The sequence below is a fragment of the Amaranthus tricolor genome, chromosome 1, assembly GCF_026212465.1.
Source record: "Amaranthus tricolor cultivar Red isolate AtriRed21 chromosome 1, ASM2621246v1, whole genome shotgun sequence".
NCBI classification, from domain to species: Eukaryota; Viridiplantae; Streptophyta; class Magnoliopsida; order Caryophyllales; family Amaranthaceae; genus Amaranthus; species Amaranthus tricolor.
The window spans coordinates 39,813,770-39,829,949 of record NC_080047.1 but is presented as its reverse complement, the minus strand read 5'-3'; the positions used below and the strand labels follow the sequence as shown (position 1 = coordinate 39,829,949).

Here is a 16,180-nt window from a genome sequence, read left to right as displayed (position 1 = left end):
TGAGGTCGTCACACTATGAGACAACTTCAATTGGGTCGGTCCAATCTATATAAAAAAAATACTTCATGTACAAGTGTGAATTTAGATTTTATTTTCTTTATGTTTTGTTTATTAATGGGCTGCTTGTATGGGGTAAAACGGTCTCATACAAGACTTGGTGAAATAATAGATTGTTTTAGGGTCGTGGGATGGACAAATATAAGGGACCGACGAAATTTGTGGCCAATTAGAGTAATCGCGACTTCTTTCTTTTTTTCATCATTATATTCAGAAAAATAGTATAAAGTTAACAAAAACACTTCTCTTTTATCTATCATATGAAAAAATCAAAAGTTTAAAATTATCATTTAGATTAAAAAAATCATTTATCTACCACACAAAAAAACCTATAATACTGGAACATTAGTGGAACTTCAAAAAAAAAAAAAAACCCTTATGCACACAAACAATTCACCCATAAAATAGATGAATCATCATGAAAGAAGAGGTAAAAGGTTAAAAAGTCGTCGGCCGGGGTGAAAAGGAAAAATAGATAAAAGGAAATTAGGGGTTGACGTTTACTTTAGGCTTTATATTTCGGGTGCCCTCCTTTCTTCATTCTCTTTCCTCTGAATACACATTTTTTTCTTGGCGGCTACCTTTCTTCTTCTCTCTGAAGCCTCTACACCGCCAAGCTTCGCGAGGCTCCGATTATCTTTCTCTCTCTTGTTACCGGATCTCTGTTTGCAGGTGTCTCCTTCACCTCCTATATTCCTTTTCCCTTTACTTTTTCATCATCTAGATCTGTTTTCTTGCGTGTTTCCTGATTATATTTTTACTAGGGTTTTAGCGCAAAACTAGGGTTTTTCAATCAAAACGGGGAATTTTGTCGTTTTTTGATCAAACAGGTTGTTTATTGGCCGTTTTGTGTGTCTACACGTTATTTCATTGAGTTTTGTTTGTTGTTTGATTTCAACAATGGTTTCGGTTCAAGTTTGGGGATGATCTTGTTTTGAGACATCATTGTTCTTCCTGGATTTGGTATTGTTTTTTAATTTGATGATTTTGTATCTTAATTTAGTCAGATTTGCTAAGTTCAATTTGTTTCTTTAAGGAAAAGAATCATTTTCTGGGGTTTTAAGTGTTGATTTATGTACAACGAATTGATTTAACTCGTAAAATAAGAGAACCCTATTGGTGGATACTTGAGAGTTTTATGGTATATTTTATAAACTGGATAGGTCATTCTGTATAATTCGTGTCAATCTTTTTAGGGTTTTAGTTCACAGACTAGGGGTTTTCAACCAAAAGGGTTTATTTGCCATTTTTGGTCAAACAAGTTTATTGGTTCTGTTGTGTGTTGACAGCTAATATTATTGAGTCATGTCTTGTTTGATTTCAACAAGGGTTTAGGTTCAACTTGGGGGAAAAATATTTTTTGAGGCATAGAAGTTCTTCATGGTTTTGGTATTACTTAATATTATGATGGTGTTTGTTTTTTTTGTATCTTGATTTAGTTATATTTTTAAAATTCTATTTCATCAAGTAAAAGGCACATTTTCTCAGTTTTTACTGTTGAGTTCTATAAATGATTTGTTTTAAGTAGTGTAGTTTGAGAAGCCAAATGTTCAAGAATTTTATGGGTTATTTGACAAATTGGATTGGGGATTTTGTATAAATATTTATTTTGATAGGGATTTAGCTCACAGGCTATGAATTTTGTTTTTTTTTGTCATTCTTTGTTTTAAAAGACTGTTTATTGTTTATTGATGTTGTTGTGTGATGATATTGAATAATTGTTTGCTGTTTGATTTCTACATGGGTCTAGGTTCAAGTTAGGACACAATATTAGTATGAGGCATGCAAGTTCTTTGTTTTTGGTATTACTTTTTGTTCTGATGGTATTTTCTTTTTTGTATCTTGATCTTGATTTAGTTAGATTTTCTAAGTTCAATCTTTTCAAGAAAAAGGGTAATTTTATGTGGTTTTATCGTGTATTTCAATACAATGAATTGTATTAAGTTGCATAATAAGAGAACCCCAGTGGTTGAGTGTTTGATTGTTGATTTAACGAATTGGATAGGAGATCCTGTATTTCTTTGAGAATTATTAAGGATTTATTTGTAACTCGTGGTTGCTTGTACTATCATGACAACCATAATGTGAAATTTGGGTAGTCAAGTATTTTGCTTGTATGTTAACTGTAAATTGTAATTTTTGTATTTTTATGGGCAGTAGGTAAAGTTGCAGTAAATTTGCTGTTCTAGATAAAAACAAAAAAGATTTCAAATGCTGGATAATTTTCATCAGTGTACTCGTTAGAAAGAGACTTTTGAGTTTTTTTTTATTGTAGGTGTTGTTCTTGGTTGATAATATATTTTTGCCATTGCTTTTCTCCATCATGTGTTTTGCTTAAGGTCAGAGTCACAGATCTTTATAGCATGGACCTGTCATTTTGACTGTTCTTTTGAACTCTCTTTTGCCTCTTGCTGATATACTATGCCCATCTGTTTTTTTGAATTGTATGATGTGTTTTTGGTTGCAGTTCCTGTGCATACCTTGAATAGGTGCCAGCTCTCTCGAGAATACCTAGCTTCCATTATTTAACTATGACAACGATTGGGACTCAAGCAAGTGGTAAATTCTGCACGCGTACTTTTCATATATTGATCATATAAGTTCTCTTGTTTATACTTTTCTCTGTCTTGCATCTTTTTTTGGCTTCTAATTCACGTTAACATTAACTATATGTGCTGTTAATGATTAAATTATATTTTTCCTTCAAAAATAAGTAGTTTTTTAAAACTGTCTTCTCATATATGGTTTACGTAATGTTCTGTGTGGCAGAAACAGCAGATTTGTTGGAAACACTAAGTTTGGATTCTCAGACAAAATCTCTTGATGTACATGGGTCTCAAAAAAAGGTAGTTAGTTTTAGTATTCATGTTGCTTGATCCAACATTTCCTTATTCTCTCATATCTAGTCAGTGTGATATTTTTCATTCCAAGTTCTTTACTGAATGATGTCTTGCTATGCAGTTTGGCTCACTAGATTCACGCACCGGGATAAGTAGTATGGCTAAACCATATGAGCGTTCTACGGTGCCCATTCCAGATTATACAAATCTGAACTTGTACTATCCAACTAATGGCTACACTTATCCTTACTATCTTGGAGGTAGTTTTATTTTAGTTTGTAATAGATATTTTTAAAGCTTTTAAGATTTAAAATTATATTTACATCTTTGTTGGGAAGCTATTTTGATGTTAATCAGGGTCGTGCAACTTATTTAATCTGGAGTGTTCGTCCTTGTCTTATAGATAGGCTTAGGACATATTGCTGCGGCTTGGACGTAATAATATGGCTTGTGCCTTTTAAACTGAAGACTGATTACTTCAACTTTAGCATGCTAATTATACTCCTTGAACTTCTTTTTATCAATATATGTGGGTTTAAAGTTTTAGCAGTAGGGCATAGATTGCTCTGATTAATATATCCTTTGTGTTCATGTTATTTGCTCATTAGCTGAGTGGGAACATCATTGATTATTTCATAATTGATTAGTTCATGCATGTTATGTTGGTGTTGATGTGTTTTTTATTTGCTGCAGGTTTTGAAGATCCACATAACTTATGGAATGAGTATAGATATTTGAATCATGATGGAGTTGATATGCACTCGGTAAGTGATAATTAATAATCAATGTTTTTTAGTTTTTGAAGAAACATAGCCTATTAGCCACGGTGCTTTTGGGCTTTTTTTTCCCGCTTGTTTCTTTGTTGAAACAAGATCTTGTTTTTTGCATTATATACTGTGTTTTTATAAGTCATATGTCTGGCATGTCTATTGCTATATAGTAAGTAGCAATTGGAGTATAAAAACTAAGATGCTTGTTGATGTTGTGAATGTTTTTCTTTGTTCTTGATTTGACACGACTTTGTTTTAACCTTTTACTTGTTTTCTCTTTTCTCAAATTTGATTTTTTTTCATTGGATATTTTAGTGCATGCATCCAGGTCTTTTGTTGAAATATTTTTTAGTGGGTAATCAACTATACTTGAGGTGGTAAATGAATTGAGAATGCAAAATAATGATGAGGATTTTTGTTTTATAGTATTTTTTTCCTGCTGAAGAAAGTTTCAGCAGAAGGAATCAGGTTTTACTTGCAGTGCAAAGTATCACCTGCGAACCAGACAACGTTGATGCTTTCAAGAAGTAGAGACGAACGCAAACATTCACATTTCTGGAAATCCGTTTTGTGATTGTTATCGCAATCATCACCCAAGCCGTTTTGTTGTACTTTGGTTTAATTTGGTTGATGATTGGATGTTTTTGTACCTTAATCTTGTTTTCTCCACTATAGACAATGGAGAACTCATATATCTTGCTTAATTGTTTCGAAAGCCGATGTCTCTGCACAAATTTCTTTTAGTCCAAATTGCCTTGCAATTTGCAACAAGGTGTCTTACTCTTGAGTTTTTTTTTATTGTTATATCATAATCTACCTCGTATAGTTTATTGGATTATCCATGAATTGACTTTTTAAGACATTTTGTTTGCAATGCTCTGGTTTCTTATCATTTGAATTCCTGCTTCGTTTCTACTTGTCTCTACTCTTGTATCCCATGGGTGCGCTGAGATTTACTCTATACACATTAGCTGGACCACAATGGCTTAAGTTCCAATTTTTTTTGAATGTGGATGTTTTCTTGGTCCTCAAGCTAGTTGCATCAATCACCTTAATATGCATTGTGGCCCTTGCTGTTGTAGTGATACTAAATCTATTAATGTTGCTTTCACATTTTTTGGTGCCATAGTATATTTTGGAGGGTTTTAAGTATGTGTATCCTATGACTACAACATACATATTTTTATAGAGGATGTTTCTATTGGGACATTAGAAGGAAGCTTAAACAGGCACAGGGCTAGAATGTTTTATTTATTTTTCCCAGTATGTTATTTGTGTATGCTATTTGGTTCTGTTGCATATTTTTAACTTGAGATAGATTTGAGTGAGTTCATAGTGTTCGCTTTTTTTTCTATGGTGAATTTATATTTTTGTTTCTTGATTGATGGACCGAGTTGCTGAGAGAGTGGTCTTTCTTTTCCATTTGATGACTATTAATCTGTCCATTACTTATTTTGGCTGAATTTCCTTTGTGCTCTTGTGGATTCCTTTGGCCGAATTCTTATCAGGATTAAGGATTTGGCATTATTGTGGAATCTTATTCCTGAAGATGACTCTGCACATTCCCAGCTGTGTAAATATGCAATATATATAATGTGCACTGACATTATTGCAGGGACCGCAACACCGGCGGCAAGCTTCAACGCTTGGTCAAACTGGTGGATATATGGGAAGGTCACACCTTAATGATCAAATGTATGGTCATTTTGGAAACAATTACCGCGGTGGGTCAGGATTTGGGTTGAACTATTACAATCCCAAATCAGCTTGGAATGCATGGCGATCATTTGACAATAAGTATCCATCTAAAGGGCGTAACAATGGGTTTTTCGGCTATGTGAATGAAAACAAGGATAGTCTGAATGAGCTAAGCAAGGGACCTAGAGGGAAGGATGTGAAAAACCAGCTAGGTTTTGGATCAGTTAAATTGGCTGTGAAGGGGCAGGATTTGACTCAGAAAGCAAATAGCAAAGAAGAAACACCATCTGCAATGCCTGACAAGCAGCAATTTAACAAAGAAGATTTTGCTGAGACATACTCAGATGCTAAGTTTTTTGTTATTAAATCGTATAGTGAGGATGATGTCCATAAAAGTATCAAATATAATGTCTGGGCAAGTACCCCCACTGGAAATCAAAAGCTGGATGCAGCATATCAGGAAGCAAAAGGGAAAACTGATGGCTGCCCTGTGTTTTTGTTGTTTTCGGTAGGTGTCGTGTGTTTTTGTTGGCCTTTTTCATCATTTGTTCTTGGGTTGGCCTTTTTCGTCATTTGTTCTTGGGTTCTAATGCTTTTAATGTTTCTTGTATCAGGTAAATGCTAGTGGGCAATTTGTTGGACTTGCTGAAATGGTTGGTCCTGTTGATTTCAACAAGAACATGGACTTTTGGCAACAGGACAAGTGGACTGGATGCTTTCCAGTCAAGTGGCACATAGTGAAGGATGTTCCCAATAGTCTGTTGAAGCATATTACACTAGACAACAATGATAACAAGGCCGTTACAAATAGTAGAGACACGCAAGAGGTGAGCGCCTGTTCCCTGGGCGTACTATGAAGTGGGTTGCTTGCTGCTTGTGCTTATTGCTGAATCATAAAGCTTAATCATTGATTCTACAGGTTAAACTCGAGCAGGCTGTTCAAGTGGTGAAAATTTTCAAATCCCATCTGAGCAATACTAGTATCTTAGACGACTTTGAATTTTATGAGGCACGGCAAAAAGCTTTGCAGGAGAAGAAGGCTAAAAGACTACAATACCAGAAGCAGGTTGATTTGATACTTTCATCTGTTGCTTCGTAACTTAAACTAGTTGGTTTCTTCCTGTAATGTAATGCCCACTGTGCTAAGTTGTATTGTTGTGTTCCCGTTGTAAACATGCTGCTCTTAATGCAGGTAAAAAACGAGAACTCTGGAGATGTGGTCGCTGCAGCAGCTTTCACCGATGCATCGACAGCTCCACCTAACAGCCAGTCAAAAACGCAGGAATCTGTAGCTGATGTCAGCCAAGGAGAAAAGAATGGTGGTATTGGTGAAGTTTAATAACTACAAGTTTTTGATGGCAGAGTGAGAGTTCAGCTTAGTGCCTAGTTTTGATCCATAATTAAGCTAGTTTATAGGTTCTCCCATTTTACTCATTCAGACTTCACTTTTTTTTCTTTCTTTTCTCTTTTTTTCCTTTTATTTTTTTGTGGTGGGGTGGTATGCTTCTGCAAAATATGGTTGAGTTTTCCTGTGTTTTTTCTTTTTTTTTTTTAATATAAGAAATTGAATGTAGCCTCTTGTGGGCAGATAATATTTGCCGTTTGTAGTCAAGGGATTTGGCATAGTTTAGCTTAGTTGCATAGGAGACTTGAGTTGAGACCTAAGAGATAATTTTTAGCTATAATGATATCGTGGTTTTTTCTGAGTAGTAGTTTCGTTTATTTATTATTTACTGTTTATACCTCTAAATTTAATATATTGTTATTTTGGTTTGTTTTATTACCTTTAATTATATAGACTCGGGTTATTTCTCATTTTAATTTGAATTTATTCATTTTATTTTACCCATGATGGGAAAGAGGTACACAATGATCAATTTATGGCATTGGCTTTACTTTATATGTGGAAATTAGTAACTTTATTTTACGCTGTTTGGATGTACATCTTTGTGAAGACAGCTCTACAAAATTTGTGGTTTAAATTTTCTGACCTTGTTTATCACCTGGGCCTTCTCCAAAGGTCGGGAAAAATTAAATGTGATAAGCCTTTTTAGAAAAAAAAATATTAAAATAAGCTTTGTAAATTTGAAATCTCAAAATAAGTGTCTTTCTGTTTAAGCTTAAGGTCAGGATTTGTTGCTGTTTATTAACGGTGAAGGAAAAAATTGTCAAAAAAGTTAAAATTTTTTGTTTAATGTCACTAATAATGAACAAAAAAAAGCCAATATCTTATAACGTTGAAAAGGAAGAAGACAAATACAAGTTGGTTTGCTGTTATCAACAGCGAATCCTCAAATAACTTTTTTGTCATTTTAAATGCTTTGACATTTTATTCCTTTTTGTTCATTGTTTATTAACAACAAACAGAAAACTTTTTTTTGTTTGTTGTCATTAATAGTTGTATAATGACGCTTATTTTGGGAAATTTTTGAAAAATAAGCTTATTTGTTCAAAATTTCAAAGATAAGGTAATCTATCTTGAACAAATTCATTGGAAAAGTTAAAATCAAAAATTTACCTTTAGTTGTTCTTCAAAAAAAAGTAAATAAAAGCCAACGCAATGTATAAGGTGTTCAAGTCATAATCTAGTTTGACTATTTGACCAACTAACGCCCCAAACACAAACTAAAAATTAATAAAAAATTATTTATCGAACAAAACAAAATATATTTTAAGTATAAATCGATCATAATATACATGAAGCACATTGGCAATATATATCGTCATTAAATTTATCATTAACAATATTGATCTTAGCAATCTTAGGATATATATATATATATATATATATATATATATATATATATATATATATATATATATATATATATATATATATATATATATATATATATATATATACATACATACATACATACATACATACATACATACATACATACATATATATATATATATATATATATATATATATATATATATATATATACATATATATATATATATATATATATATATATATATATATATATACATATATATATATATATATATATATATATATATATATATATATATATATATATATATATATATATATATATATATATATATATATTCAAGATTTGAAGATACCACCAAAAAATAGTTGGACGACTTTGTAAATCATATGGTTTACAACTTGAATAATTTGATTATATTCTTATTTTTTATTAGGCTTGAAAAAAATTTTATGTGTTTAATTTTATTTTGGTATTGTAAAACTTAATTCCTAAATTATAAAGTGATTTTAATTAGAGATTTTAGTTATTCTATTAAGTATGCTAAATTATGTATGAGTTGAAAAATAAGAGGAAGTTGTTGTTAATTTTTACTTAAGTCACTAAGAAAGAGTTGTTAGTTTGGTAGCAACAGCTATTGGAGTAAACATAACCGTATTTTCTTCATTGTAATCTAAAAAACTATGAAAGTGATTAATAAAAATAAAGACATTAAAAGTCCAAAGGGCTAGAGAGAATTTGAAGGCGAAGACGTAGGTCTTAAACTCTTGATTAGGTTAATTTAAAAAAAAACATGAAGCTTGTGAGGAGCTTATGTATTGGGTTGGTTGTGACGATTTCCTTAACCTTCCTCCTTTGCTTGTATGCAAAGTTCTCTTTGCCACGACCTATGCTTCCTTGTCCACCTCTTTCTCTTCTCTATAAATTGAACTAAGTTGGGCAGACACATCAAAATGAAATGGAAGAGATGTATTGGTGGCTACCTATGTTCATCCCAAGTCGTCCTTTGTTTCTATTAAGGGGTGGTTCAACATTAGGAACTTTGTGCATGTTCTTTTGTTGTGAGATATGGACTTACACACATAACATGTCATTAAAGCCCATACCTTTCCATATTTCTCGACTTTTTGTGGACTTCAGTTTTCACAATGCACAAGTCCACATCTCCATACTCAATAGAATTACCTAATGATATTCAAATAGTAGAATTATCCTATTATATTTAAGGAATTCTCAGACATGACTATTTCGTTATTACCATTGTAATTTGGATATAAAAACAACTTTCCGGGTTGATTACGGTTTGAAATGAAGTAAGTGGTTTTATAAGATTGAATAAGTTCATCTATCAGAAATAGATAAATATCTGGCCTACAACCTACTTGATAATTATAATTGTAAAATGCATGACTATACTCAAGTGATTTAAGAGTTGAGAAATTTCACTGTAACAATAGTAGTTTACATGTTGTCAAATTCCAACATTAAGTAACTGGACAAAATTTTAGAATTGCCTAGATTTTTTCCGATACCGTCTCACTATGAGACACATATTCACACAATCAATCGATTCCTCTAATTGGTTTGTTTATGATTACAAGTGATTATTTAAGATTATAGGTGATCAGTTTTCTTTTAAGAATATAAAAAGTAATCGTCATAATATTATAAGTGATTACTTTAAAGTTATAACTAATTACATTAAGATATTAATTTGTAAGTAGTCACTTTAAAATTTTGTGTGATGACTTAAAAACTTTTAGTATATATCGAGTTAGTTCAATACAGACAACGAATTTGTGTGAAAAAAAGATAAATAAAGAAACGTAAATTCTTATATGAGACAATTTCACAGTGAGAATGCCTCATACTTAGATTAAATAGCACAATAATAAAAACTTTTAGCTAATAAACTTTTTATTTTAATGTTGTTTCAAAATGTCTCGTACAAAACGGAATAAGAAATTAGGGGTTGACATTTGGGCTTTATATTTCGGGTGCCCTCCATCCTTCTCTTCCTTTTGTTTCAAAACCCAATTTATTCTTGGCGGCTACCGTTCTTCTCTCTCGAAGCCTCATACCCCAAACTGCGAGAGTCCCAGGCTATTTTTCTCTCTCTTCTCGCCGGATCTCTGTTTTCAGGTATCTCCTCCACTTTGTACACTCCTTTTTCCTTCCCGTTTTCACCATTTCGATCTGTAATTGGCGTGTTATTTGATTGTATTCTTCTAGGGTTTTAGCTCACAAACTAGGGTTTTTCCAGCCAAAAGGGTAAATTTTGTCATTTTTTATATCAAACAGTATGTTAGCTGGCTTCGTTTTGTGGTGAGAGCTTATTTTATTGAGTTTTAGTTTGTTGTTTGATTCCGACAAGGGTTTATGTTATAGTATGGGGATGATTTTGTTTTGAGGCATGAAAGTTTTTCCTGGTTTTGGTATTACCTTTTGTTCTGATGTTTATATATTTTGATTTAGTTAGATTCGCTTGGTGCAATTCCGTTCTTTAAGGACAAGGATCACTTTATGGGGTTTTACTGTTGATTTCAATACAATGAAATGTTTTACGTTGTATAATAAGAGATGGTTTATACTAACGAAATGGATCGGACATTATGTTCAAAATCATGCTATTTTTTATATGGTTTTAGCTCAGACTAAGGAATTTTAAGTAGGAAAAATTATGTGTATTATACAACCTTTTGTTAATTTTCTTATGATAATACTAACTAACCATGGGTAATAAAAAGTTAAATGGGTGTTTTCCTAGAAAATCTCTTACATGTTAAAAATTGGTGATTACAGTACAAAAATAGTTTATAAACTAAATCTGGTATTATTTAGGAATATACCTCTTTAAGTTGGTACTATTCATAGTTAATCAATAGTTGGTATTATTATAGAAAAATTAACAAAATATTGTATTATTTACGGTATTTTTTCTTTTAAGTATTGTCTTTTTATGATTTATGACTTTGTAACTTTTTTTGTTGGTTTTGTTCTGCTTTGATACTATTGAGTATTAGCGCTGTTTGATTTTAACATGGGTTTAGGTTCAAGTTTGAGGGTAATTTTATTTTGAGGCATGAAAACTGAATATATTCTGTTGGTATTCTTTTTTTTTTTTTGTATCTTGATTTAGTTAGGTTTGCCAAGTTCAATATATTTCTTTAAGGAAAAGGTTAATTTTCTGTGGTTTTTCTGTATGATTGTTTATTTTACAAATTGGATTGGAGATTCTGTATAAAACATGTTATTTTTGGGCTTAAAGAAATTGATTGTATTTTGAGAAATATCAAGCTTTATTTTTAACTTGAGGTAGCTTGTACTGTCATGAAATTTGGTGGCATAGTATATTGCTTTTTTGTTGACAAATGTAAATTGAAGTATTTGTATTTTGATGGGCAATGAAGATTTAAATACCTGTTATTTTCAATAGTGCAATCGTTAGAACGAAACTTTTCAGTGTTCACTGTGGGTTTTGTTTTTGGTTGATAATAGATTTTTTCCATTGCTTTCCTCCATCATATGTGATGCTTGAGGTTGGGGATCTTCCTATGTAGCATGAAATTATCATTCTATCCGTACTTTGGAGCGTTTTTTTCGCTTCGCCAATAAATATGCCCATCTGTTTTTTTAATTGTATGATGTGCTTTTGCTTGCAGTTATTGTGCATATCTTGAAGAGGTTCCAGATCTCTTGAGCTTACCTAACTTCCATTATTAATATGGCAACAATGGGAACTCAATCAAGTGGTAAATCCTGGAATTTTTATTTGTGTGATCATCTATGTTCTGCCCTTTCGTATGTACTTCAATATTTTTTGCATCTTGCTTTTGGCTGCTAATTCACGATAAAGTAATTATGTGTGGTCTTGTAGTAAAAATATTTTCTTTTGTCATGCCAATTAGTTGTTTCACGACTTTTTCTCATATATGATTTATGTAATTTGCTATTTGACAGAAGCAGCAGATTTGTTGGAGAAGCTAAGTCTGGATTCTCAGACAAAATCTCTTGAAGTGCCTCAAACAAAGGTAGGTAGTTTTAATATGCATGTTGTTTGATCTATTAGTTCTTGTTTTGTCATATCTTGACACTGATATTTTTTACTCTAAGTCCTTTACTGAATGTTATGCAGTTTGGCTCGCTTGATTCACGCACTGGGATAAGTAGTATGGCTAAACCATATGAGCGTTCTACGATGCCTGTTCAGGATTTAACCAACCTGAACATGTACTATTCGACTAATGGATACACTTCTTACTATCCTGGAGGTAGTTTTGTACTCCTTCTGTTTTATTTCAAAAGTTCCATTCGCTTTTTACATGTTTGCCGATGCAAGAATTCTATACTTAATAGCGATAATTGTGTATAATTAAAAATTATAAAAACCAAATATTAATAAACCTTATGTTGAGACGAATTAAACAAGATCTCATTTGACTATGTCTTAATGCATGGATTAATAATAAAATACAAATTAAGAGTGATTGATGAATAGTAACTCAAAATCAAATGGGACATTTGAAAAGAGATGGAGTATTATATATTTTTTTTGTAAATTTCGAAAATATATTTGCGTCTTTTAGAGAGCTACTTTTGTTGTTAATGGATGTGGACACGTTCTGCAAGTTAGCTAATAATTAGTGTATGTCCTGTCTTGCTTGTCAGTAAGATAGGCTAAGGAGTAAGGACATATTGTTTTAGTGGGGACATCTATAATTCAAGACTTTAAAAGTGTGGCTCGTGCTTTCATTAAATTAAGACTGAAGATTTCCACTGTAGGAGGCTAATAATACTCCTTGAACTTTTTTTATTATGTCAGCTTTTATGTTTTAACAGTAGGGCATGGATTACTCTGATCTAAATAGATCTTGTGCTCTAGTCATATGCTCATTAGCTGACTGGACGTCTTTTTAAATACCTAAGCATGTCGTGCTGATGATTGATTAGAACAGGCTGGTGCTAATGGTTTTTTTGTTTTCCATGCAGGTTTTGAGGATCCATTTAACTTATGGAATGAGTATAGATACCTGAATTATGATGGAGCTGATCTGCACTCGGTAAGTGATAGTTGGTTCTTGCTGATTTTAGTATTGTTGAAGAAATACAGGTGTCTGTTGGCTGTTTAAGTTTGTTTCAGGGCTTTTGGTGTTGTGGTGAACAATTGTGCTTTTTTCTCGCTTGTTTCTTTTTTGAAACAAGATCTTTTTTTTGCACATTATATGCTGTGTTATTATTTTTCATATCTGATCCACACGGATTAACATTTTTTTATTTTAGGGTAATTGAAGTAAGTCAATGCTGTGATCTTGAATCTAGTTGGTCTTTGCTCTTCATCTTGTACCACATGATTGGTTTTCACCTTTTACCTATTTTCCCACTTTATTATTATGATTTTTAGTGCTGTGTATCCTGGTCTGTTGCTGATTTATTTTTCATTTTAGTGGGTCACCTGCTATGTTGGGAGGTAGTAGAGGTATTGAAAGTAAAGCAATTGTGCGTTGCCTTTCTTTTCCAATTGATTTATGGTACTGTGGACATTACTAGCGTTGACTCATTTCCTCTTTTTTTTTTTGCTGTTCTGGATTCATGTATGAGAACATATATGTTGGGATTAAGGTTTTGGCATTGTTGTTTTGGAATCTCATTGCTGTAGATGACTTGTTTCATTTTCAGCTGGGTAAATATGCAATAAGTGTAATGTGCACTGGTAATATTTGTAGGGACTGCAACAGCGGCGGCCAAGTTCTGAGATCGGTCAAAGTGGTGGTTATATGGGCAGGTCACACCTCAATGATCAATTGTATGGTCATTTAGGAAACAATTACCGCAGTGGGTCAGCATATGGGTTGAACTATTACAATCCCAAATCAACTTGGAACGCTTGGCAAACAATTGACAATAAGCATTCATCTAAAGGGCTTAACAATGGGTTCTTCAGCTATGGGAATGAAAACAAGGATAGTCTGAATGAGCTAAGCAAGGGACCTAGAGGAAAGGATGTGAAAAACCAGCTAGGTTTTGGATATGTTAAATTGGCTGTGAAAGGGCAGGATCTGACTCAGAAAGCAAATAGCAAAGAAGAGACACTTTCCATGATGCCTGACAAGCAGCAATATAACAAAGAAGATTTTCCTGAGATATACTCGGATGCTAAGTTCTTTGTTATTAAATCGTATAGTGAGGATGACGTCCATAAGAGTATCAAGTATAATGTATGGGCAAGTACCCCCACTGGGAATCAAAAGCTAGATGCAGCATATCAGGAAGCAATAGGGAAAACTGATTCCTGCCCTGTGTTTTTGTTGTTTTCGGTAGGTGTCTTGTGTTTGCCAATGGCCTTTCTCATAATTCTCGGATCTGATGCTTCTAATGTTGTATTAGGTAAATGCTAGTGGTCAATTTGTTGGGCTTGCAGAAATGGTTGGTCCTGTTGATTTCAACAAAAACATGGACTTTTGGCAACAAGACAAGTGGACTGGATGCTTTCCAGTCAAGTGGCACATAGTCAAGGATGTCCCCAATAGTGTGTTGAAGCACATTACACTTGAGAACAATGACAACAAGCCTGTTACAAATAGTAGAGACACGCAAGAGGTCAGCGCCTGTTCCTTGTGCATACGGTGCAGTGAATAGTTTCATTTTCGCTATGCTCGAGCTTACCAACTGTCCTTTACTGTAAATTTTTTGTCTTCATGTTGATTGCTTGATGCTTGTGCTTATTGCTGAATTCTACAGCTTAATCATTGTCCATTGATGCTACAGGTTAAACTCGAGCAGGCTGTTCAAGTGGTGAAAATTTTCAAATCCCATCTAAACAAGACTAGTATCTTAGACGACTTTGAATTTTACGAGACACGGCAAAAAGCTTTGCAGGAGAAGAAGGCTAAAAGACTACAATACCAGAAGCAGGTTGATTTGATACAGTCGGCTGTTGCTTCGTAACTTTGAATAGTTGGTTTCTTCCTGTAATGCCCGCTGTGCTAAGTTGTATTCATGTTGCTCTTTATGCAGGTATATAATGAGAACTCTGGACATCTGGACTCTGCTACAGCCTTCACTGATGCATCGGCAGCTGCACCTAACAGCCAGTCAAACACCCTACAAGAATCTGTTCCCGATATCAGCAAAGGAGAAAAAAATGGAGCTACTAATGAAGTTTAATATGGTTGAATGTGATGAATATATCACATGATGGCTGGCAAATTCACAAGTTTTTGATTGCAGAGTGAGAGTCCAGCATAGTTTTTAGTTTTGAGCTTAATAATTAAGCTAGTTTATAGGTGTTCCCATTTTACTCATTCAGACTTTACCTTTTTTTTTTTTTTTTTTCTCTTTCCATTTTTTTTGAGGTGAGGTGGGATAGTTCTGCAAAAAATGGTTGTTTTTATTTTTTTTTATTTTATGTTTATTTTTTTTAAAATTTTATGTAGCCTCTTCAGGGCAGATAATATGCCGTTTTTAGTGAAAGGATTTGGCATGGTAGTAGTAGCTAAGTTGCATAGGAAGACTTGATGTAATTGATCGGAGTTTTAGAATATTTTATTAATTACAAGGCTATATATTTTCATAGCAAATTCTTAAAAGAGTCACTTTTGTGCTTTCCATCTTTTTCTATATAAAACCTACCCATTTGGCAACCTGGTTCAGATTTTTATGACAAATCAGTACTATTCATTATTTTTATGATTTTTTAAAATGTATTCTCCCTATTCCTATGAGTTTACACCTTTTGATTGCTTAAAAAACTTACAATTTTGAATTATATGGTGAATTTTGGTAGGGACGGAAAGAGTATATGCTAAAGTATTCAACAACCAATTATAACTGACAAATCCGTATCAAATTTACTTAAAGAATTACAATTTCGTCTTATGATGAGATAGTCTCAAGAAATGTTTTTTGGTTGTAAATTCATATTTTTTTCCTATTATCTTCTACGAGCTCTATCTTTATTAAATCTGTTACAAATTTCTTATTTTCTGTCATATTCTATTAACTTATCAAAATTTTAATTTTATAAAAATTATAATTATGACAAATTTAGAGTGATTAATAAGTAAAATTAAATTAT

The 16,180-nt window shown here is 32.7% G+C and overlaps 2 protein-coding genes across 3 annotated transcripts; both read left to right on the top strand.

Moving 5' to 3' along the window:
* Nucleotides 1–487: 487 nt before the first annotated feature.
* On the top strand, nucleotides 488–7,074 carry LOC130819811 (YTH domain-containing protein ECT4-like). Its single transcript, XM_057685345.1, has 9 exons — nucleotides 488–729; nucleotides 2,525–2,616; nucleotides 2,827–2,903; nucleotides 3,019–3,157; nucleotides 3,591–3,661; nucleotides 5,283–5,873; nucleotides 5,980–6,192; nucleotides 6,285–6,431; nucleotides 6,558–7,074. Exons 2-9 carry the CDS (start codon nucleotides 2,589–2,591, stop codon nucleotides 6,702–6,704), a joined length of 1,413 nt encoding a protein of 470 aa, XP_057541328.1. The 5' UTR covers nucleotides 488–729; nucleotides 2,525–2,588; the 3' UTR covers nucleotides 6,705–7,074.
* Nucleotides 7,075–10,096: 3,022 nt separating this feature from the next.
* Nucleotides 10,097–15,746, top strand: LOC130822765 (YTH domain-containing protein ECT4-like). Of its 2 annotated transcripts, XM_057687683.1 has the most exons (10): nucleotides 10,097–10,248; nucleotides 10,339–10,377; nucleotides 11,769–11,858; nucleotides 12,067–12,137; nucleotides 12,242–12,377; nucleotides 13,096–13,166; nucleotides 13,830–14,420; nucleotides 14,491–14,703; nucleotides 14,872–15,018; nucleotides 15,121–15,746. In XM_057687683.1, exons 3-10 carry the CDS (start codon nucleotides 11,831–11,833, stop codon nucleotides 15,268–15,270), a joined length of 1,407 nt encoding a protein of 468 aa, XP_057543666.1. In that variant the 5' UTR covers nucleotides 10,097–10,248; nucleotides 10,339–10,377; nucleotides 11,769–11,830; the 3' UTR covers nucleotides 15,271–15,746. The 2 variants fall into 2 exon arrangements, with proteins under 2 accessions (XP_057543666.1, XP_057543665.1); XM_057687682.1 differs by lacking the exon at nucleotides 10,339–10,377 and having other exon boundaries at nucleotides 10,103–10,248; nucleotides 15,121–15,744.
* Nucleotides 15,747–16,180: the final 434 nt, after the last annotated feature.